At 46.3% G+C, this 23,675-nt stretch overlaps 1 protein-coding gene across 1 annotated transcript in view; it reads left to right on the top strand.

Moving 5' to 3' along the window:
• Nucleotides 1-22,861, top strand: part of IGFN1 (immunoglobulin like and fibronectin type III domain containing 1) — a 38,389-nt gene extending 15,528 nt beyond the window's left edge. The window contains exons 9-34 of the mRNA XM_074163366.1: nucleotides 632-806; nucleotides 1,416-1,529; nucleotides 2,515-2,686; nucleotides 3,280-3,552; nucleotides 5,045-5,701; nucleotides 5,783-6,076; nucleotides 6,245-6,268; nucleotides 6,317-6,367; nucleotides 6,428-6,490; nucleotides 6,659-7,321; nucleotides 7,376-7,687; nucleotides 7,760-7,993; nucleotides 8,066-8,695; nucleotides 8,756-9,526; nucleotides 9,746-10,444; nucleotides 11,721-11,845; nucleotides 13,302-13,443; nucleotides 13,975-14,271; nucleotides 15,022-15,321; nucleotides 16,222-16,395; nucleotides 17,331-17,459; nucleotides 17,914-18,216; nucleotides 19,609-19,697; nucleotides 20,926-21,121; nucleotides 21,726-22,025; nucleotides 22,521-22,861. Of these exons, the coding sequence (XP_074019467.1) occupies nucleotides 632-806; nucleotides 1,416-1,529; nucleotides 2,515-2,686; nucleotides 3,280-3,552; nucleotides 5,045-5,701; nucleotides 5,783-6,076; nucleotides 6,245-6,268; nucleotides 6,317-6,367; nucleotides 6,428-6,490; nucleotides 6,659-7,321; nucleotides 7,376-7,687; nucleotides 7,760-7,993; nucleotides 8,066-8,695; nucleotides 8,756-9,526; nucleotides 9,746-10,444; nucleotides 11,721-11,845; nucleotides 13,302-13,443; nucleotides 13,975-14,271; nucleotides 15,022-15,321; nucleotides 16,222-16,395; nucleotides 17,331-17,459; nucleotides 17,914-18,216; nucleotides 19,609-19,697; nucleotides 20,926-21,121; nucleotides 21,726-22,025; nucleotides 22,521-22,861 (7,528 nt within the window). The remainder of the gene's footprint in view (nucleotides 1-631; nucleotides 807-1,415; nucleotides 1,530-2,514; nucleotides 2,687-3,279; nucleotides 3,553-5,044; nucleotides 5,702-5,782; nucleotides 6,077-6,244; nucleotides 6,269-6,316; nucleotides 6,368-6,427; nucleotides 6,491-6,658; nucleotides 7,322-7,375; nucleotides 7,688-7,759; nucleotides 7,994-8,065; nucleotides 8,696-8,755; nucleotides 9,527-9,745; nucleotides 10,445-11,720; nucleotides 11,846-13,301; nucleotides 13,444-13,974; nucleotides 14,272-15,021; nucleotides 15,322-16,221; nucleotides 16,396-17,330; nucleotides 17,460-17,913; nucleotides 18,217-19,608; nucleotides 19,698-20,925; nucleotides 21,122-21,725; nucleotides 22,026-22,520) is intronic.
• Nucleotides 22,862-23,675: the final 814 nt, after the last annotated feature.

Raw genomic sequence — 23,675 nt, forward strand, 5'->3', positions numbered from 1 at the left:
TTGTGAGGCTGAGATAATCACAGGGTACCAACCTCCTTTTGAGGTGTATGTTCCTTTGCACCCCAAGATTTAAAGATCTGTTTCTCTGCTTTCCTGTTCTTAGCTCACAAGTAACTTAACTCACAAGCCAAGTGACAAGGCTTCACGTAATGATCTTTCTGGCTAATCAGGGGCTGAGCCCTGGCTCCCAGGCCAGCTGCACAAACTGCCGCCTGCACGTTGCAGAGATCCCTTCACTTCCCAGGTGGGAACCTCCAAACGTTGCCTAATGGGAATGATCTCTGGCCTGTGCAAAACCCTGAACTGTGCTGAGAAATTATTTGGGAGAGTGCACGGTGGCTGGGGCCAAACTGTGCCAGTGATTCTGCTGATCATTTGACAGCATGGACAAGTGCTTTACAGTCTTGCCCCATACGGTCCAGGGCAAGATTGTTCCCTGGCAGCATTTAGCTTGTAGTATAGATGCAGAAAACCTGTTCTGGAAGAGTCCTATTCTTTCTTGTCTACATCTACAGGGCCCAGTGAACTACAGAAATGATGGAGAGAGACATGAGAGGATTAAGTATAGAAAAACAAGGCATCTTGTTGTCTGTAAAAATGTCTAGATTATTTTCTTTCCCCTGTTTCTAAGGGCCCCAGCACCAAAACCAAAACCTTTGGACAAAGAAGCAGTCTGGCAACTGTTGCTGCATGCAGACAGGAGAGATTATGAGAAAATCTGTATGAAATATGGAATTGTTGACTTTCGTGGGATGCTGAGAAGGCTGCAGGAGTTGAGGAAGGACACAGAGAGTGAACAAGGAGAGGTAAGATAAACTGAAACCACTGAAAGCACTGATTTTGAACAGACCGCAGAGTCCTACAGTTCCTCAGTAGCTTCTGAAAACAGGATAAACCTTCCTAAATGGGTTTGTAGATGAAAATTTTATTGTATGACATAGAACAATTTATGACAATGTTTTAAAAAGTCCTACTTCTATACTTATGCAGATGAAAATGCTATGGACTTTTTTGAAGTTTGCTTCATAAATTTTAGGAGATACTGACCTTGGGGGTATCCCTTTTGCTAAACCACACGGCTAAATTCTGTATTCAGTTGCCTCTGATGAGAATTCAGACCCCAAATTGAAAAGTTATATGCCTGAGGGTCAAAATTGGCCTTCATATAGAGGGGCATGTAGAAACCTGGACAGATAGTGGTTGCACAGTGTGTGAATGACCAGGAGGTAGCACATAAAATATAAGGAATATAAGGAAGAAACTGTGGAACCTTACGGGTGCTTCTTCTACACACGACATTAGAGATAGCTTTTTTCTATGCAGATAAAAAGCAGATTCCACATCGGTTCAACAGCTGAAGAGCTTCTCTCATGGCAGCCTTATCATTTACTGGGTTATTGTATCTTTCTTTGCAGTTAATAAACAGTGTCAAAAACTTTGAACACATCAAAGTCAACAAGGAGGGAAAAGCTACGTTCTCTCTGGAGATGGTCCTGAAAAGCAGTAACAGCAAAGTTTATCTGCTTAAGGTGAGGGGGCGAGATGAGATGCTCACAGCAGCAGCTGAAGGCTTCTACAGACAATGCTGGATCTGCTGGGGGTGGCTGAGAACAAATCAGCTTCTTAAGGTTGTTTGTCCATTGCAGGATCCTTGGTTGGTTGGGGAGAAGTGTTGGTGAGGGGTCCAGGTAGTCCTTGGTGGTGAATATCACTTGGGATTTGTAGATCCAAGTACAGGGGAAATGGTCAGTTACTGACATCCTTTTGGCATCAAGAGCTCTTCCAGTAAGAGGGAATTTTAATGGTGTCTTTCAGGCTGCAGAAATTCTGCAGTCTCATATAAGAAAAACAGACTGATTTTATTCACTTTCTCAAGTGTGTTATTCCACTATAATTCACTTCTGTGAGAGAAGATCTCAAGGAAGTAAAACATCCCTTCTAGTTCTGTAGTTATTCTGATGTGGTCCCAGGGTGATCAGTGCTGTGGAGGTTTTTCTGGAAGATGCATTTCAGTCAAACTGTGGTGAGTGGCTTTAATGCAGGGGAAATCAGAATTCTTTAAAGAGGAGGTCAGGCTAACTCTATCAACTTCTGAACCAAACACATGACATGAAGTCTATGCGGCCGCCATGTGGAGAAGGCAACCCAAGTGGGTTACAGCTGGGAACATGGTGAGCTCGTTATCCATCTGTGGGGGTGCTAAAACCTAAGCAAGGAGAGGACTTTGTCTTCTAAATTACTTTCACAAAGTACTATTGCTTTGCCTAGTTTGCGAGTCTGATGCTCTGTTCTGTGCAGGACTCACTGCACAGCCTGCTATTGCCCGTGTCTCACGGAAGCGGGAACCCCGTCCACTTACAGCTCTCCGCTGGAAGTAGCAGTAGAGTCTAGACTTCTCTGTTGTTACTCATTTATATCAATAAGGCAATCGTAGCACAAATTTGGCCTGATTTGTTTGAAATACCTTGCGCCATTTGTGTATTGCCTTTCAGAGCACGTTCTTTCTCTTCCTAGGATGGTGAGAGGCTCAGATACGGAACGGGGGATGAGTACAGAAAGCACTGCCTGAGGCGAATTGGCAAAAAGTATAATTTCATTATCAACGATGTGCAGCCAGAAGACGCGGGCTTGTATCAGGTCAGGGTAGAGGACGTACCTGTTTTCTCAACTGAACTGGAAGCTGAAGGTAAGGAATTCAATTAGATATATGTGATGTGCCACTGTAACAAGAAATTATTTTTTGCTGGAAAATTTTATCTAGGAACATATGCAAAGCTCAGCAATAAAATCTGATAACTACAGAAGACTCTTTTTGTGTTGCCAGACAAGGGGTGAAAAAACAGGAGGATGATTCTGTGATACGGGTGTTGTGTTTGTAGCCCAAAGAACTAGGCTCAAGTACCAGTTTGGCTCTGAATTCTGGAGCTAAATTTACCCTATGCTGTAGTTTCCTTTTGTAAGTTCAGAATAATAACTAACCAACTTGATACAGGTATCACGCTGCTGGAATGCATTCATCACTACAAAAAACAGCACATCAGAGTGATGTGTAGTATAAATGGCTCAGAAGATAATTAAGACAAAAATCCACTTTTCTGCTTTTCTGTCCTGTAGAACTGGGCACAGGAGCACATCTCAGTGTTACCTTTTTCTGCTTAAACCAGTGCTCACAGGCACGGCAAGTTCCTGTCTTTCTTCCTTCAGCTGCAACAAGTTTTTCTTGGATAACAGAGATAGCTCTGTGTTTCCTTTCTATAGCTTTTGCTTTTCCCGTTGCAGCCATCCCTGTGAGATTTGAGAAGCCACTCAGTGACATGCGTTGTCCCGAGGAAGAAGATGCCGTCTTTGAGTGTGTCCTACGCACGCCCTGCTTTGACCCTGTGTGGCTGCACAAAACCCACCTCCTGGAGGAAAGTGAGAAGCACCAGATCTCCATCACGCCTGATGGCCTCACCCACAAGCTCGTCATCAAAAACGTTGTCCCCTCTGACAATGGCATGTACACACTCGACACTGGGCTCTGCTCCTCAAATGCCTGGCTTATCGTGGAGTGTAAGTGACGCTGAATTATTCTTGCGGTGTTTTCTTGAGGTGTGCTAACAAAATAATATTTCTCTCACTGCCTGACTGCTCACTAAGATGGTTCTATGCTGAGAAATGATATGCAAAGTCTCTGGTTCCTAAATTATGATTCAAAAAATGAAGGTCTGGTTAGATTCTCTTTCCTCTTCAGATGAGACAGTTTTTTTTCCCTTATTATTTGAGCAACCTGGTCTGGTGGGAGGCGTCCCTGCCCAAGGCAGGGGGGTTGGAACTCGATGATCTTTAAGGTCGCTTCCAACTCTGACCATTCTATGACTCTATGATTGGTCCTGACAAATCCTATTGGCTTATTTCCTCTCCAGCTGCTGTGCAGTAGCATGTTCTCCGTCAGTTATCAAAAAGCACTCTGTATCTCAACATGTGTTTTGATGAAGCTGTCACTGTGTGAACACAGCATACAGGGGATCCAGGAGTGTTCAGTTCTATCAATTCTATCAATACTGTTCAATACTATCTCACTAGATAGGATTTCGCTTTCCAAATTAGCGGTTCAGCATGTTAGAGGAAGCTCAGAGGAAGCTCAGAGGAAGCTCAAAGGAAGCTGGGACGATGGGAAACACTCCTTTCAGTGCAAGCAGATTAATACTTAACTGGCTTATATTTTTTGCTTCCAAAAGGTAGTAGCTTTGGTTTCTTTTGAGACTTTGCTACAGCAGAAGGTGATCTTTCTCATAACGGCTCTTTGATGACCTTTCAGAAACAGGGTGGGTTGAGTATGAGATACAGAGAAACTGCCCACTGCATTCACTGAGCTGTTAATGCTCCACAGGAATGATATCCAACCTGGAAATCAAAACCGGGCCTGACCTGCCAGCTCCACTCTCTGTCTCAGAGAAACCTGAATTTGGGGTGAATGCAAAGCTGTTCCCAGAACTGGAATCTTTAGTCTCGAGGTTGGCCATCTGTCAAATGCCAGGCACCACACGGGCCAGCTGCCTCGGTGGCAGGGAGATCCTAAGTCAGGGGTGGGAACTGAGACCACTCTGTGCCTGGGATATTCTGTATCTCCTCCAGGGCTGGAGGGAGAAGGCAGAAGGAACTAATGAGGCCCAAATACAATCTAAGTCCCTTTAGATTAGACCTGTCATGCTGGGAATTTGCATTGTTTTTCTGCTTTTTTGGTTTTGTTTGATTGTTTGGGGTTTGTTTTTGTTTTTGTTTTTTTTTAATAAGCATGTTTCCACTAAAAATCATCATCTTTTTAACTAAGAAATGTAAAATTATGTCTGAATGTGACACTGAAAAAATTCAGGATTTGAATTGAATTTAAATGTATTTAAATATATTATGTTTCTATGTCCTAGAATGAAATTATAACAAATGCTAACACATTTTCTTTGTTTGTTGACGCAGTACATGACATTGTTTGTCTATTCTTTTTTTGTTCCTCTCTTCCTGTAAATTATATCTCCTCCAATCAAACAATGCATCTTCAATACAGATGCCAAAGGAAAGAGGAGACAGGATGAAGGAGGTGAAAGAGAGAAATCTGAGTGGCGGAAAGAAACATTGCCAGATATAGAAGTGGCTAAGAAACTTCGACGCAGAGAATATCATGGTGATGAAGATCATCTTATGGACACTGGCATGGAAGATGATGGCTGGTACAGAAATGGTCAAGATGGCAGTCAGGGCCACTCCACTGATGCTGATGGAGGCCATAGATTTTTGGGAAAAGAGAGGCTACGCAAAGTAGACAGAAATGAAAAGATGGGGGTTGGGCAGTCTTCTGGAGCAGACCTAGATGGAGAGTCAGTGGAAAATGCTGGTAGTCCCTTTGGATTTAAGGGCTTTGGAGGCAAAAGTGGATTAAGGCCCGTCCATGGCAAGGATGGTATGACAGGCAGAGCAGATACTGGTGATGAATTGAGAGGAGCAAATGAGTGGCACTCTGGGGGTGGCAGACATGAGGGTATGCTGGATGCCGATAACATTGACATGGATGATGAAGAAGGTGTGGGCTCCCAGCATAACAAGGATGGGAAATTAGGTGATACTAGTTACAGAGCTGGCTTTGGGGGTGTTGGAAGATTAGGTGCTACTGATGGAAGTTTTGTGTTAGATGGCCTTGATCCAGATTCAACTGGAATGGGAGATGGTAGGGGTGATCTATTTAGTAGGACTAGTTCAGGGACTGGAGCTAGAAAGAATGCTGCAGGTACAGAGATTGCAGGAGGAGTGAGGTCCCCCTATGGCAAGGATGGTTTGTCCACTGAAGGTGATATGAATGGAGCAAGTTTAAACAGAGAGGGACAAAGAGGGACACCCTATGGTAACGATGGCCGGCCGCTTCGTGGTAGCAGTCGTTTAGGTGCGTCAGGAAGGTCTGGCTTGATGTATGGCCCAGATGGTCTTCCAGCTGGAGATGGGGCTATATCTAGTGAAGATGGCAGTTCTATAGGGGAGATGGAGGCTTTATATGGTCCAGGTGGTTGGCAAGTTGGAGGAGGCTTTGGTGGTCCTGGTGTAGCCGGTGCAGGGGGAGTTGGGTCTCCCTATGGAAAGGATGGTCTCCCAGCTGGAGGAGGCTTTGGTGGTGCTGGTGTAGCTGGTGCAGGAGGAGTTGGGGGTCCCTATGGAAAGGATGGTCTCCCAGCTGGAGGAGCCTATGGCAGTGCTGGTATAGCTGGTGCAGGAGGAGTTGGGACTCTATATGGAAAGGAGGGTCTCCCAGCTGGAGGAGGCTTTGGTGGTGTTGGTGTAGCTGGTGCAGGAGGAATTGGATCTCCATATGGAAAGGATGGTCTCCCAGCTGGTGCTGGTGGTGCTGGTATAGCTGGTGCAGGAGGAGTTGGGTCTCCCTATGGAAAGGATGGTCTCCCAGCTGGTGCTGGTGGTGCTGGTATAGCTGGTGCAGGAGGAGTTGGGTCTCCCTATGGAAAGGATGGTCTCCCAGCTGGTGCTGGTGGTGCTGGTATAGCTGGTGCAGGAGGAGTTGGGTCTCCCTATGGAAAGGATGGTCTCCCAGCTGGAGGAGCCTATGGCAGTGCTGGTATAGCTGGTGCAGGAGGAGTTGGGACTCTATATGGAAAGGATGGTCTCCCAGTTGGAGGAGGCGTCGTTGGTGCTGGTGTAGCTGGTGCAGGAGGAGTTGGGTCTCCCTATGGAAAGGATGGTCTCCCAGCTGGGGCAGGCATTGCTGGCGCTGGTGTAGCTGGTGCAGGAGGAGTTGGGTCTCCCTATGGAACGGATGGTCTTCCATCTGGAGGAGGCTCTGGTGGTGCTGGTGTAGTTGGTTTTGGTGGAGTTGGGTCTCCCTATGGAAAGGATGGTCTTCCAGCTGGAGGAGGCTTTGGTGATGTTGGTGTTGCTGGTGCAGGAGGAGTTGGGACTCTGTATGGAAAAGATGGTCTTCCAGCTGGAGGAGGCTTTGGTGGTGCTGGTGTTGCTGGTGCAGGAGGAGTTGGGACTCTGTATGGAAAAGATGGTCTTCCAGCTGGAGGAGGCTTTGGTGGTGCTGGTGTAGCTGGTGCAGGAGGAGTTGGGGGTCCCTATGGAAAGGATGGTCTCCCAGCTGGAGGAGGCTTTGGTGGTGCTGGTGTAGCTGGTGCAGGAGGAGTTGGGGGTCCCTATGGAAAGGATGGTCTCCCAGCTGATGTTGGTGTTGGTGGTGCTGGTGTTGGTGGTGCTGGTGTAGCTGGTGCAGGAGGAGTTGGGGGTCCCTATGGAAAGGATGGTCTCCCAGCTGGAGGAGGCTTTGGTGGTGCTGGTGTAGCTGGTGCAGGAGGAGTTGGGGGTCCCTATGGAAAGGATGGTCTCCCAGCTGGAGGAGGCTTTGGTGGTGCTGGTGTAGCTGGTGCAGGAGGAGTTGGGTCTCCCTATGGAAAGGATGGTCTCCCAGCTGGGGCAGGCATCGCTGGCGCTGGTGTAGCTGGTGCAGGAGGAGTTGGGTCTCCCTATGGAACGGATGGTCTTCCATCTGGAGGAGGCTTTGGTGGTGCTGGTGTAGTTGGTTTTGGTGGAGTTGGGTCTCCCTATGGAAAGGATGGTCTTCCAGCTGGTGCTGGTGGTGCCGGTGCTGGTGTAGCTGGTGCAGGAGGAGTTGGGTCTCCCTATGGAAAGGATGGTCTTCCAGCTGGTGCTGGTGGTGCCGGTGTAGCTGGTGCAGGAGGACTTGGGTCTCCCTATGGAAAGGATGGTCTCCCAGCTGGAGGAGGCTTTGGTGGTGTTGGTGTAGCTGGTGCAGGGGGAGTTGGGGGTCCCTATGGAAAGGATGGTCTCCCAGCTGGTGCTGGTGTTGGTGGTGTTGGTGTAGCTGGTGCAGGGGGAGTTGGGGGTCCCTATGGAAAGGATGGTCTCCCAGCTGGTGCTGGTGTTGGTGGTGCTGGTGTAGCTGGTGCAGGAGGAGTTGGGTCTCCCTATGGAAAGGATGGTCTTCCAGCTGGTGCTGGTGGTGCTAGTGTAGCTGGTGCAGGAGGAGTTGGGGGTCCCTATGGAAAGGATGGTCTCCCAGCTGGAGGAGGCTTTGGTGGTGCTGGTGTAGCTGGTGCAGGGGGAGTTGGGGGTCCCTATGGAAAGGATGGTCTCCCAGCTGGTGCTGGTGTTGGTGGTGCTGGTGTAGCTGGTGCAGGAGGAGTTGGGTCTCCGTATGGAAAGGATGGTCTCCCAGCTGGTGCTGGTGGTGCTGGTGTAGCTGGTGCAGGAGGAGTTGGGTCTCCTTATGGAAAAGATGGTCTTCCAGCTGGTGTTGGTGTTGGTGGTGTTGGTGTAGCTGGTGTAGGGGGAGTTGGGCTTCCCTATGGAAAGGATGGTCTCCCAGCTGGTGTTGGTGTTGGTGGTGCTGGTGTTGGTGGTGCTGGTGTAGCTGGTGCAGGGGGAATTGGGGCTCCTTATGGAAAGGATGGTCTCCCAGCTGGTGCTGGTGTTGGTGGTGCTGGTGTAGCTGGTGCAGGAGGAGTTGGGTCTCCCTATGGAAAGGATGGTCTCCCAGCTGGTGCTGGTGGTGCTGGTGTAGCTGGTGCAGGAGGAGTTGGGGCTCCTTATGGAAAGGATGGTCTCCCAGCTGGTGCTGGTGTTGGTGGTGCTGGTATAGCTGGTGCAGGAGGAGTTGGGTCTCCATATGGAAAGGATGGTCTCCCAGCTGGTGCTGGTGGTGCTGGTGTAGCTGGTGCAGGAGGAGTTGGGGCTCCTTATGGAAAGGATGGTCTCCCAGCTGGTGCTGGTGGTGCTGGTGTAGCTGGTGCAGGAGGAGTTGGGTCTCCTTATGGAAAAGATGGTCTTCCAGCTGGTGTTGGTGTTGGTGGTGCTGGTGTAGCTGGTGCAGGAGGAGTTGGGTCTCCATATGGAAAAGATGGTCTTCCAGCTGGTGTTGATGTTGGTGGTGCTGGTGTAGCTGGTTTTGGTGGAGTTGGGTCTCCATATGGAAAAGATGGTCTTCCAGCTGGTGTTGGTGTTGGTGGTGCTGGTGTAGCTGGTGCAGGAGGAGTTGGGTCTCCATATGGAAAAGATGGTCTTCCAGCTGGTGTTGGTGTTGGTGGTGCTGGTGTAGCTGGTGCAGGAGGAGTTGGGTCTCCCTATGGAAAGGATGGTCTCCCAGCTGGTGCTGGTGGTGCTGGTGTAGCTGGTTTTGGTGGAGTTGGGTCTCCCTATGGAAAGGACGGTCTTCCAGCTGGTGTTGGTGTTGGTGGTGCTGGTGTAGCTGGTTTTGGTGGAGTTGGGTCTCCCTATGGAAAGGACGGTCTCCCAGCTGGTGCTGGTGTAGCTGGTTTTGGTGGAGTTGGGTCTCCCTATGGAAAGGACGGTCTCCCAGCTGATGTTGGTGTTGGTGGTGCTGGTGTAGCTGGTGCAGGAGGAATTGGGTCTCCCTATGGAAAGGACGGTCTCCCAGCTGGTGTTGGTGTTGGTGGTGCTGGTGTAGCTGGTGCAGGGGGAGTTGGGTCTCCCTATGGAAAGGATGGTCTCCCAGCTGGAGGAGCCTATGGCAGTGCTGGTATAGCTGGTGCAGGAGGAGTTGGGTCTCCCTATGGAAAGGATGGTCTTCCAGTGGGGATGGGATCTGGGACTGGTACCAATGTAGCTGGTTTTGGCTCTGTATATGGAAAAGATGGTCTCCCAGCAGGGGCCGCTGATGGAGTTGCTGGTGCAAGGGGCGTTGGTTCTTTCTATGGAAAGGATGGTCTTCCAACTGGGGCTGGGGCAGGAGCTGCTCATTTTCCTTTTGGAGGTGATGACCTTATGGGATCTCGCCATGGCAGGGATGCTGCACTGAGCAGAGTTCAAGGGTATATAGGTGGAGCAGGAAGAGATGGCTTTTCCTCAGAAGGTGGTGGTGTTGGTGGCTCTGCAATACGGGGTGCTGGGTCTCCCTATGGCAAGGACAGTGGGTCAGATGGAGCCAGGGCTGTCGGGGGAGGTGTTGGCAGGTTGGGAGGTGACGAAAGGGAGTTACGTTCAGTCCATGGTAAAGAAGGTGGACGAGGTGGTGAACGTGGGCTGGATTCCCATCCTGGCAAATATTCTATGGGAAGTGAAACTGGAAAGGGTGGTGATTTCAGAGGATCGGGGCACAAAGGTTCATCGGACGACAGAGATTCACTTTCAGGTCAAGGAGATGCCAGAGGGAAGGGCAGAGATTTAGGACAGTTTGGCTCCCCTTATGGCAAAAATGCTGCCTTTGGAGGGGCAGGGAGTGAGTCCCGTAACAGAGCTGTTGGTGGGAGCAGTTCAGGTGGATTTAGTCAAGGTTCATTGGATTTTGGTCAGATGTCAGATCTTTATGGTGGACCTCCTTCAATAAACCAGAGGAAAGAGGAACCTGGCCTTGATATTAAAGCAAATGATTTCTTGACAAATACGGAAAGTATTGGAAAAAGAAGACGTTATTGCCTAGATGATCTGAAAGGTATGTGTTTCACTGCTGGCTTCTCTGTTGCTGGTCATTCTGTTTTGATACTCACATTCCTCATCCTGGAGAGAAATTGAATCGTTTTCAACAAAGGTTTCGACGAAGGTAGCTCTATGTAGAAATTTGGTTTTACTGAGATCCATTCCTAATTCTACTGCCGATTTGCTGTTTGACTTTACACAATTTGCTCAAAGTACCTTACAAGTCTAAATGATCTTTATTTAAAATATCTAAAACAGGTATCATCTGTTCAAATAAATTATTCAGTTCCACACGGAACAGACTTCAGTTCACAAACACACTGGTTCCCATGTAGTTCCGAGGATTATGGCCATGTGTCTTTGGCATTGTTCCAATTTAGACCTTGTTGTTTCACTTTATTTCTTCTACATCTAGTGCAAATGTCTGTGGTTTTCCAAGCTCTGGGAACAAATCTGTGCCTGATTATATTGGATTAATGTGCACATTGGGCCTGATGTAAAGAGCTCTTTTCTCTTGTGACAGGAGAAAGAATAAAGTGTTAGATATAGTGAGAGTAAAGTGTGTGCAGCCGCTTCACCAGGACCAGTGGCTACACTGGCACGATGAGAATGTGAAAACTGTAGACGTGAGAAGCTGCACATGTACAACCGAAGGGGACCACTGACTAAGGGAGTTACTGACAAATCAGAAATTATAAAAGCTGCTAAAACACCAATATAGATAAGGAAACTAAATCAACAAAACTGGAGTTAATGGGGAAGGAGGTAGGGGGTTTATTAGAGAGGGGAATGAGGCTGTTAATGGAGAAGAATTTGGGAAGGGAAAGAGGAATAAAGGGGACAGAGAACAGTGTGAGCTGGGGCTGGTTACAGGGAGGTGTTTGGGCAGCCTGTGTCGGTCGGTGCAGAGGAAAAGAATGATGAAGTGATGTATCCATATCCTGGAGCAGCCTGTTTATTCCCACTGGCTGTAGAGGGAGCCCAGACAATTAACATAGACTTAAATAGCAAATTTGTAGATGGATAATGTGGTTTGTGATGAATCCATTGCCCGTGAGGTTGATGTGAGGACTCTATTGTGTGCGGGGCAGCTGGAGCGCCCCTTCACTGCCATGAGCTGATGCCAACTGGCCCACAGGGTTGTGGTGCAAAAGCCTGTCATGGCTACAGTATATAGTTTTTAAAAGCTCTCTTTTCTCCTCACGTGCACATGCATTTTCATTAGGTATTTCTCTCTGTCAGTGTAACACAGAGTTAGCATCTTTTCACCATTTCCTTTTCTGAATGTTCAGCACCACGCTGTCATCTCAACAAACACTTAATCGACGTCAGAGTCCAGAAAGGCGAACCAGCTGAGCTGTCTTGCACTGTCAGTAAACATGATGTGATAGGAACCTGGTTTAAAGATGGATTGAAGGTAGGTGTCCTCTAGCTGTTCTTCTCTTGAGTGTTCTTGTTTGAGAAACCCACAACAATTTATCGTCATTCAGACTATTATTCTGTCACCCGATGAGCCCTTTCCACCTGAGAAGGGCAATCAGGAAAAACAAGGAAACCTGAGGGTTGAAATATAAATAGATTTAATAGAATAAGACTAAATATTTAACATTAATAATACTAAAGAATCAATATTGATCCTGATACCAATATAAAACACACAAGGACTATCCCCAGCCCATTCCATCCCAGGAAGCTGTGCCCTCCCAGCAGGAACAGCCAATGTGGGACACTGTGAGCGCTGCGGCTTCGGGAGGAAGGGAAGGGCTCAGGGCTCTGGCACTGGGGCAAGGAGTTCTCAGGGTCGCAGCCATCATGGGAGAGAGAGATAGAGATAGAGAGACACAGAGAGAGAGCACTACCCAGCAAACTTTCTAATTTCTATGGAATGTGCCGTTCATGGTATGAAATAACCCTGTTGGCAGCTTGGGTCAAGTGCCCGGGTCTCGCTTCTCCTCGTCCTCGCACCTGGGGAGCTTGAAAACACTGAGACCTTGAAACCTGCACCCAGAGCTGGCTGTAAAGTAAATATTGTCACAAATTCAGACACCGGAGTCTTCTAAAAGTGCAGTTTTCGCAAGCATTAAAAGATGAATTAGCCCTGGGTCACTCAAAGCAGGACATGGGGTTAGCAATGCTCTGCTCTTTGGCTCTGCCTTTTATTCAGTGTTGTGTCAAGGTGTCCTTCCCTCTGCCAGACCTACTGCAGCTGAGGATGGCCCAGGCAGGAGCCTGTTGGTAATAAAATTCTTGATAGAAACCCAGCAAGATTTCTCCCAGTTCCTGCTACAAGATATTGCCATTCTTGCTGACAGCAGGAGGCTTTGTGTTTTCCATTCTTTTTCATGGAGGGAGATGGTGTGGGTCTCTCCCTTGCAATGCAATCCTTTTTCTTTTCCTTGGTGAATGAGAGAAATATGCAAAAAGTGAGGGAAAATCTTCAAAGGATCCTTCAGGCAGGTGTAACATGAAGGGTGCTCTTTCAAATTAGTGCTTAAGGTCAAGCATAGACATATCCTGTTCCAAAGCAGCATTGAAGAGTAGTTCCAGCTGTGGGATCCAGACGGGACTGTAGGAGTTCAGAGGTGTCGACCTTGAGCGTGAGCCAAAGGTTTTGTCATTAAGGATAGAAAGAGAGAGCTTGGAGATTTTACTAAAATTTATTTTAATGGACTTTGAATCAAGTCTTTGTGGGGAGTACGTTGATAATGCTTATATGCAACGTTACCAGATGAGTAATCCCAGAATATTATAGGAATTAAAAATGCATGTCATTAACAAGTCTTTTCAATTACATTTCAAACTTTTGTCTGTCCAGTTTCAGTTTGGGTTGCTTTTTTTTTTTTAAGAATGGGTCTCTGTGCTTTATCTTGTAGTTAACAAGCATGGATGGAGTCTGTTTTGAAAAGGAAGGTCTAGTCCACAAACTAATTATTAACAAAGTGGAAGATATTCATGCTGGGAAATACAGGTTTGAAGGCGGAGATACAAAAACGGAAGCTTCAATTTTTGTTGAAGGTGAGTCCATTCCCACCCCAATCAGCCTGCCAGTCTTCATGTGTTTTAAACATTTTTTAAACGTAATACATTTCCTTGGAGATCTATAGTTGTTATTGAACAACTTTATTATAAAGAATTACCATGTAAATGGGCGATGATAGTTTTTGTACAGGTTGGTGCATTTTGTATTTACAAGTTTAACTAGGGAGCCGACCTGAGTAGCTTCTATTATTAACTCAAAGATTTTGGGGTGCACATAACACTTTGTCAGACCAGAGCTTTCATTCTTGTGCTTAGTGTATTGCCTGTGAGAAATTTGCTCCAGTGAAAAGGGACAATATGATACCACAAATAGTTTGTCACAATTATCCTGTAGCAAAGTACATGCATGTATGTGAAGCATTGGGCATGCAATGAAAGGTGAAGCTTCAAATGATCTGAGCTTCTAAACATTACTGGCAGCATCCTAAGGGAAGCCTTGCAGGGATGCAAGGTGAGCCTTATCCTCTTTGGATTGCAGTTCTTAATGACCTTGTATTGTCTGCTTAGATCCTCCACAGGTTGACAAAGTTCTCCTCAAAAACCTATCGAGTGTTCCTACTGTGGCCAAGGCAGGGGAGAAAGTGAAGATCAAAATCCCTTTTGAGGGCCGCCTGCCGGTCAGAGCAACGTGGCTGAAGGACAGGATGGAGCTCATGGACGACACGAGGATTCGTGTTGACAAAACAGAGACCTTTACCATGCTGTCCATCTCCAGCAGTAACAGAAAGGACTGTGGGGATTACAAAGTCAGGCTGAAGAATGACAGTGGAGTCCTGGATATCAGCTTAAAGCTTGTGGTGATAGGTAAGAGCCCCATAACATCCACTGTGGCTTTCATTGTAAAGCGTAGGCAGGAAACCCATCAACACTGGTGACAAGCTTATTTAGAGCTACTGGGTGTTCTGAGATGAACAAGCCTTGATGCAGTCCTGAGTAATGTGCTCTAGGCAATCCTGCTTTAGTGGGGGAGTTGGACTAGATGATCTCTAAAGGTCCCTTCCAACTCTGAGAATTCCGTGATTCCGTGAACAAGACTATGTAATTTTCCACTAAATCAGGGTACAAGCAAAGGTTGTTGACACGTTTCTTGCCCTTTAATACCAGGTAACACAAATCTAGTTTGGTTTTGCACAGCCTCAGCAGCTGAGATTTGAATGTTGGGTGGCTGTGGGAGGTGGGACTATGCACAATGAGCAAATCCAAAATGGATTATCGAGGCCAAATTCAGCTCTACAGTAAAGGTCTGTGCTCTTTTGGAAGACCACAAATGTTGTTCTTCCTTATGAGCAAGGTGAATTGGTGCAGTGCTTATGAGAACAATTAGCCCATGGGGCAAGGACCTGGCTTCCCCCTGCTTCTTCCTTAACAAAAGTTAGAAGAGTGGAAGTTTCGAAGAGGCAATTCAAGTGCCCAGTCCTTGTTCTGCAACTCTGCGTGTGTTCCACCAGAAACAGAGTCTCCCAGAGGGTGAGAAAGAGATAGTGTCTGCTCCAAACCCAGGAGCACGTCCGTGTCTGGAGCCAGCTCACAGTGTCTCTGTGTTCATCTTTCCAGACAAGCCACAGCCACCTGCAGGACCCATGAAAATTGTAGAAAGCTCCGCAAGCGACATCACCATTCAGTGGAATCCTCCAAAGGATGATGGGGGCAAACCAGTGCAAAGCTACATTGTCGAGAGACAGCAGGTGGGGAAGAGCGAGTGGGTGACTCTGGGAGAAACCCCCAGGAGCTGCACTACCTTCACCACCAACAAAGTGGAACAAGACGTGAGCTACTACTTCAGGGTGAGAGCTGTGAACGCCGAGGGCACCAGTGACGCGCTGGAATCAGAGGAAGTGAAGGCTGTCAGTAAAGGTAAGGAAGAACTTCTCATGACTGTGTTTGACAACCGTTTGGGAAATTCATTAACAAAGCTGACATCAAAGAAAACTCACTGTGCTTTGAATGTTGCTATGGACCTAAACTTGAATCAAGGCTGTGAAGTCTTCACAGGAATCTGAGAGGTTGCACACAGAGATTAGGAGTTTGTTGTAGGCTTTGGTGATGCTGAGTGAGATGGCGTTACGTTCTCAGTTTTGCTCCGTTCTGAATTGGGAAGCGCGTTTCAGGGGGGAATTGCAGGATGTGTCAAGATCAGAGAAAATTTTTCCCGGGGTGGCTACAAAGGGAACATGTGAGGCCTTTTCTTAACTCTACAGGCAAAGGGGTGTCTCCACACGTGCAGCATTCTTCAGTACGACAACTTAATTCCCCTCATCTCCAAACAGCTAATTCTATTCTTTGTCCTTCAATGAATTTAAATACTAGAACAGTTTTGCCATGAGCGAGAATGTAGTTCTAGAGAGAAAACAATACTCTATTACCAATTTTCTTCTTACTACATTTTCCTTCTCATGATTATGAGAAGCCCTGTGAGTTAAGAAAATCCATGCCATTTCCAGTTTCTGTCATTAAAAAGAAGAATAACGCTGACTTTTCCTACCCTGTAAGAATAACGTGCCTCACTCCGTAGGCTGCCAGTGGAATTGTCAGTTGTGATGATGGCAGATCAGTTGTGAGACAAAATTGAGGAGCAGAGGTCCATGCTGGATCGTGTTTGTGTGGGGAATAGGATACACAACTTCAGGCTTCAGTCAGGTTTCCAGAACACATACTTATGAATACCTTGGGGAAACTGGAAGAAGAAATGACACAGAACACTTATCTCGCAATAAAAATACATCTGCTAATAATGAAACACTGATCTCCTTCTAGCTTCACCTGGTGCCCCAGATCCCCCTGAGATTGTCAGTGCCAGCAGAGACACCATCACAATATCCTGGAAAACACCTCGTAAAACCGGCAGTTCCCGAATTGTGGGGTACATGGTTCAAAAACGCAAGAAGGGCACCACAACCTGGCTGCCGGTCAACAACGTGCCCATAGCAGGTAGGTAGCTTAAATCCTGGAACAGATGGGAGGACTTGGAAAAGACAAAAGGGTCAGCTGGGTTCAGGGGGTAGCAAGGGGGTAACAAGGAGGTAACATGCTGATCTTTGAGGAGTTGCTGCCTTCTAACTCCTCACTTTCTGCTTAGGATCTTACACCTTTTCACATCAGTGTTTTTCCTCTTGAATTCCCGAGCTGCTGACTGTCCCCATCACAACCACATTACACCTGGCTGAAGTTTTACCTTCTTTTCTTTCACAGCTCTAGTGTAGCGTTTTTTCACAAGTAACGTTACACCGTGCCATAGCAAGGCCGGGTCTTGGGTTTATCTACAGCTGAATGCCTGGGAGGACGATTATGATATTTTCTAGATTGTGTGCAAGCCCATGGCTGGAGAAGAATGTGGAGAAGCTCAGTGCTGCACCCTGGGACATGGCTCCTCTATAGATAAAACGATGTCTTCAGTTTCTGGATCTAAAGTCTTCCCATGCAGGACTACTGTCCTTAGCCCTCAGGCTAGGAACTTGCCAGACAAGAATTTACAAATATGAGGAAGACAGAGAAACCCAAGTGATGTGTATGAGCTCCACAAAATGTGTTTTGGCTATAGCTATCAATTACCTACCAGTTGCAAGCTAGGACTTCTTACCTGGTAGAGAAGACATTAGGATTACCCTATGAGGAAAAATAGTGTTTATCCTTTCTCCAACTTAATAACTCTCAAATACTGTTTGATTTGAAAGGAACTACAGTGAACATGTCCCAGTGCAGTAGGGTAGGGTAGGAAAGGGCAGGGAATTGGGTGACAGCTCCTGAGAATTATGCAGTCCACAATTCTTCATGGAGTAAACATTGTGCATTTCTACATTGTACGTTGTACGGTTCTACATTGAGTAAACGTCACCTGAGCCAACGTGCTCCTTTTCTTTCTGCAGACAAGAAGCTGAAGATGACCAATCTGAAGAAAGGTCTGCAGTATGAATTCCGGGTGGCAGCTGTCAACGCTGCTGGCGTTGGAGATGCCAGTGAACCGTCACAGCCTGTCTTTGCGCGGGATTCCACGAGTAAGTGCAGTGTGTCCCATCCTTCTGGCCTGGGGACACGTAAAGCTGGCGATGTAGATGGGTGACGTTAGTGGAGAGGCGATGCTTTTAAATGCTTTGTAAAAGTATGTGAAGACAAAGATCAACCAGTTGGGGAATGTTTCATGGCTGAGAATCTGCTGTCAGTGTGAGGAAGGAATGGAAGGGTTTCCTGTGTGATGTCTAAGTCAAGGTGTGGCAGACATGGAGGACGGAGAGGTGTTCAGGATGGGCTGCGAACCATTTCAGGAGAGGCGCAGATCCTACTGCACAGCTCGGCAGCACCTGGATCCAGCCTTGAAGAGCTGGGACAAGGGGGAGGCAATACAGCAGGGTGGATGTCCCACTTCAGGAATGTTGGGGGATCTCAGGAAGTGACTGAGAAGAGGGGACAGAAATCCTAGAAAAATAGTTTCAATAAAATTTCTCTTTTCAGAATCTCCAGGTCGAGTGCAGGACCTTAAAGTGAGCAGCAGTAACAGCACTAGTGTCACCTTGACGTGGAAGAGACCTGATGCAAAAGATGGGAGTCATGTGAAAGGCTATGAGGTGGAGATACGATCTTCTACCAACCTCAACTGGACCAAATGCAACGCCCTTCCCATAGAGGTGACCACTTACACAGTTAAAGGCCTCCACGCCAAGGAGAGGTACTTCCTACGGGTGAGAGCCCTTAATGACAGTGGCCCAGGAGAAGCCGCAGAGCTTGAAGCTTTCGTGGAAGCTGCTGCCCCTGTAGGTGAGTCAAAGAGGGCTGCGATCAGAACGAACCTGGTCATTCTAGAGGTAGGAGGATGCAGGCAAGCTCCAGAGGTCACTGTGATGAGCTTCTTTCAAGGCCCAGACTGTAACAGAAGGACAAGTACTTCATTGTTCCTCTACAGTATGGTTCTATTTGGTCACCTCATCAGGAGATTCTGAAGATTTAGCTGATAATAAATGTGCAATGCCCAGTGTTCAGCTTGTGTTAAGGGCTCATTAGGATAAAAGAACCCCCAAAACGGTATTTTCTCCTCAGATTTACATTTTGTCCCCTGCGCAGAGCTATACCACAGTCATGATCACAGACAGAAGCCGCTCACGCCTTATGCCTACCCCTGTTCTTCTATGGGAAAAATGGAGTTTTCAGTCTATTTTTATACCGTCTTGTGGAATTAAGCATTTTATTTCATTCTCTTTAATTGTAGTTGTTATATTGTTTTTTGTAAATTTTGTTTTCCTTTTTAGTTTTCTAGTTTGAAAGTTTTCGCCTTTTTCACTTTTTCGTCTTTATTTACAATCTGTAGCTCTGTTTTTGTTGGTTTTGGGTTTTTTTTCCCTGCTGTTTGGGAATGTTGCAGAAATACAGAAATAAGAGATAATTCTGTGAGGGATTCATCTTCCTCAACTTGGGTCCTAAGCGAAAACATCGATTTTTGACCTGTGCCTGGAGACTCCTTTTATAAAGAATCAGTGAACAGATAAATATAGGTCCATCTGAGAAGTAGTTTTTTCAGTTTGAAACTGGAAATGCTTAATATAATTTAGCATTTATATGCTAAATAATATAATATTAATATATATTATAAATATAATAATATATTATATATAAATATAATATATGTATAATATTATTATTATTTAGCATTTTTTTAGGAAAATGCTAAATACAATAGTATATTATGTTGATGAAAAGAGAAAAGAAAGAAAAAGTATTTTAAATACTAAAAAAAATTGATAAACTCAGGCTGGTTTCCTGAGGATGTTAATATATTTCATAAGTGTCCTTTACAATTTCTTTTTCCCCAAATATCATTTTACACAAAAGATCATCCATGTGATGGGGTAAAGTGTGTCAAAGAGCCAATTTCTCTGTGATTGAGACGTCACATGTATACAAACACTGTTGTGAATGTATTTTTACATCATTTCCCCTTGTTTAGTCATAGTGATAAACGAATAGTAATAAAATGTGAAAGGTGTAAACTCTGGTTCTGAATCAAGGTACTTTTTCCCCCGGTGCTACTGTGAGTTCACGGACAGCTGCAGAGCGGTGGCTGGGAAGGTATTTGGGTATCACAGGCAATGAGTTTGTCACCCAGTGACTCTGTAATAACGCCCAACTTTTTATTGTAATCACTGTCTTTTCCAGTGCCTCCCAGGTTCCTAATCGATGACACCGTGAAAAGCTTCCTGGTTATAAAAGCAGGAAATGCCATCCGAGTGAATATTCCCTTTGAAGTAAGTATTCAAATGTGTTTGTAGGAACTCCCCGCCTGTTTCTACGTTGTCGTCAATAGCAGACGTGAAAACTGAGCTACTATTTTCTTGGCGTGAAGTTTTGTTTACAAGACACTGGGCAAATCCCTTAGCCTGCCTCTGCTGTGTGTTCCTTTCTGCACGAGGAAAACATGAACAAGAATTTAGCTGTCACTCTTGGCATTAGTGTTTTATGAGATTGTGGTCATTCGTTATTAACCTCTGCAAACAAGGCCCAGTGCTGTCCATCCACCCGTATCAACATTGTCATCATCTGGAACTAATCTGTTTAAATATCAGTTGATTTCCCTCTGGCTCTTTCGGAAGGCCTTGGGGTAGCACTTCTAGCAACATCCTCTGGACTGTGTTTGTCTCTCTAAGCAGCAGGACTTAAACTGTAGGAGTTGAGAAATAGGCATCAGTGACAGGAGTCCTGTGGGCTTTGACGTAAGCTTGGAACACCATGGATCAAGTCTGGGATATCAAGAAGAGGTTGAGGAAGGCAGAGTGTGCGTATTTACTGGCCTTTCTGCTAATCTTTTGGAGAATAGAGACCAAAGATGGCACAATGTTGCCTGTTGCAGGCGTGGTGACCTGGTTCAGGAACGGCACGGCGACCAACCCCAGGCCGCTCGGTCCATCAGCACGCTGACACCAATATGGTGGACGGCAAATGGTGTTTATTGATAGGTGGCATGGCATTATATAGCTTGGGTTTGCGATGTCACTTCCGTCCGCTTATGTCATGAACTAAACACTATTGGAGGAGGGGCCCTATCTTTCCGTACAGCGCGATATCTTCCGGTCGCCAGACCCTAACCACCTACAGCACAATGGGAATAAAGACTTGGAGGATGTTTTTTCTCTCCAAAACCAGCAGATCTTTTTAAAAGTAGAACTCATCCGAACTCATCTGAATTACTGAGCTCATCTGTTGTTCTTGATCTAGCACACCTTGTTTGACATAGTTAACCTGAACACCTTACTACAGTAACATTCTTAAAAGACATAGAGAAAGAGAAAAGTTACAAAGAACCTTTAAATCAACCCTTTATCCAGGGCTTTTAGATCCATCTTGGATCCATATTTCTAAATATTACTTTACTGTGTCAGGTAGTTATCCATTTGGGACAAGATAATGAAACTAAAGATGTAAAGACACAATCTGGAGGCAAAACAAGGGGGCTGTAACTCGTGTTGTTCTTTCCAGGCATCTCCAGATCCAGTGGTGACCTGGTTAAAGGATGGGCTTCCTCTTACAGACCGGGCTACAATAGACACTAAAGATGATACCGCCCAGCTGCTGATTGGAGCCGCCGAGTTCACTGACACCGGCACCTACACCATTGAGCTCCAGAACGGGTTAGGGAAAAGGGAAACATTCAGCTTCCAAGTTCAAGTTACAGGTAACTCACTCATTACCATAAATACATACAGGTTTTCTGTGGAAAGGCAGCAGGCAACGAGCTGAGCTCAGCACAGTGAGCAGGTAACCCATCAGGAACAGGGACAACTGGAGAACAATTCTCTGTAAGACTCAGCCTGGGCACTTTGTGCTGTCACTTGCCTGTGCCTGCAGGACAGAGAAATCTACTGATTAAACTTACACCCGGCTTCCGGAGTGACTCTCCTTAAAAAAACACGATCACACAGGTGGAGAGTGAAACCACAGAGAGCAGTTCGTGCCCTGTGACAGTCAGCAGCAGGCTGTAGGACATTTAGTTGTAGCTACAACTCTATGTGCTGGCTCCCTAAGAGGTGAAAACGTTGAGCTGTGCCAGCCCTCGTCTCCTCCCCGTGAGAAGGGAAGGAGGCGGCGATGCAGAGGAAATGCAGCACAAGTTCAGTCAATACCAAATGAGCTTGTGTGTCTGGAGAAGGAATCAAATTTTGCCCCTTCTAATGACCAGGATGACTCAGCCCCCAGACACAGAACGCACTCAAAGTTTTCAGGGTTCTGTTCTGTGCCATTTCCCTACACCTTTAATATTACTTGCCTTCATCTGACAGATATCCCCCAATCACCTGGACCTATTCAGTTGCAAGAGAATGTTCCAAATACGGTGACAGTGACCTGGGCGCCCTCAGCATCTGAGAAATGGGAAAGTAATCTCTACTACACGGTCCTGAAACGCGAATCGCAGAAGGGCGTGTGGCACGTCATAGGTGACCTCATCTACACCAACAAGTTCACATTCACCAAACTGATCCCAGGCCGCAACTACTACTTCAGGGTTGTGGCAAAAAATAACTTGGGAACCAGTGGTCCCTCTGAAACTGTGCAGCCTTGGAGAATTCAAAAACCAAAGGGTAAAACAGCTTTTACAAGTATTTATCTCTGTGTTGTCATGCTTTGTTTCTTTTATTGTTTCTAACAGACCATCCTGAAATGGGTCTCTCCTCCTGCGAGCATTTAGTTACCCAGAACAAAAGTGCGTAGAGATACCCTAAAAAATTCCAGTTGGGCAGGGAAGGCTTGTCCTTTTTGCATGGACATTGTGCAGCTAGATCCTTTATTTCCAGTCATTATATCACGTAATTCATTACAGAATTAATTCCCAGCCAGATCTGAGGCTTAAGCTTTGTAGAAACCAAAGTTTCTGACTTCAAAGTTAAATTCTGGCCAATCTGAGAAGAAACTCAGATTACAATCCATCAGTGCATGGGATCTCTGGCAATTTGCAGTGCAGAACATTCCGCACAACCAAGTGTCATGGTTGAAACCCAGCCCTTTAAACCCTGACTTCTGTTGCTGTGGAGCAGCACCTGAGTGTGTGTTTGTGTGTTGCTGGTTCTTCTTTACAGCTGAATGTCAAGTCAAACCACAGAAATACAAAGGAGTTAATCAGAACCAGCCCCCGAGATTCCTCGTCCCGTTGAAGCCTCACGTGGTGACCACCGGGAGCGAGTGCCACATGAGCTGTGCGGTTGGAGGCCACCCGCCCCCAAAGGTCACGTGGTACAAGAATAATAAAGACCTCTCCAATGATCCTTCCTATTTTTGCACAAACGACTTTGGTGTCTGCTCCCTGGTCATCCTGGGTGTCACAAAGCGAGATGAAGGAGAATATAAGGTGGAAGCCACCAACGAATTGGGCCATGCATTCAGCAAAGCCTCCCTCACTATCAAAGGTAACAATCTTTGATGCTTCTCTTCCTTCATCGTGTGATGTCAAAATAAATCATTGCTGTCAAGGTGCCTTATAAATGGCAGCCATACTGACAAGAGCGATCTCCTATAAGGCAGTGTATATTTGGACTTCTTTATTGATTTTTTAATTAACCTACTAGTGGTAAGGTGTGAAACAGAAATAGGAATGAAAAGGCAGATGTGAGAGAAACACTTGATTTCTACATGAGCCAGAGGTTTTGGTTGCCCTTGAGCAAATCTTTTAGAAAGAAATATCCTATCTTCATTTAACAAGATAATATCTGGGTTAGATTTTTCTGCAGTGCAGGAGCTGCGGAACAGAAGATTCTGCCAGATGTGCAAGGTTGGGTGAAGCAGAGATGCTGGTGTTAGGTGGCCAAAGGCAATGAGAAGGGAGGAAAGAGAGGAACGTGGTATGAGTTAAAGGGGGTCCTTAGGTATCCTGGTGTGGACAGAGAACCAGTGTAGTTGGCTGAGGACAGACACATGGTGGGTACACTTATGGATAAATACGGTTGGCAATTTTACTCCATTCATAATGAAATATCATAGAGTCACAGAATCCCAGGCTGGAAGGAACCTCAAGAACCACCTGGTCCAACCTCTCTTGGCAAAAGCACAGTCTAGATAACATGGCCCAGCACCCCGTCCAGCTGGATCTTAAGAGTGCCCAATGTTGGGGAATCCACCACTTCCCATTATTCCAATGGCTGATTGTTCGCAGTGTGAAAAATTTTCCTCGTGTCCAATCGGAATCTCCCCAGGAGTAACTTGTACCTATCACCCCTCATCTTTTCTGTGTGAAAACC

Source organism: Numenius arquata, chromosome 24 (genome assembly GCF_964106895.1).
Source record: "Numenius arquata chromosome 24, bNumArq3.hap1.1, whole genome shotgun sequence".
NCBI lineage: Eukaryota > Metazoa > Chordata > Aves > Charadriiformes > Scolopacidae > Numenius > Numenius arquata.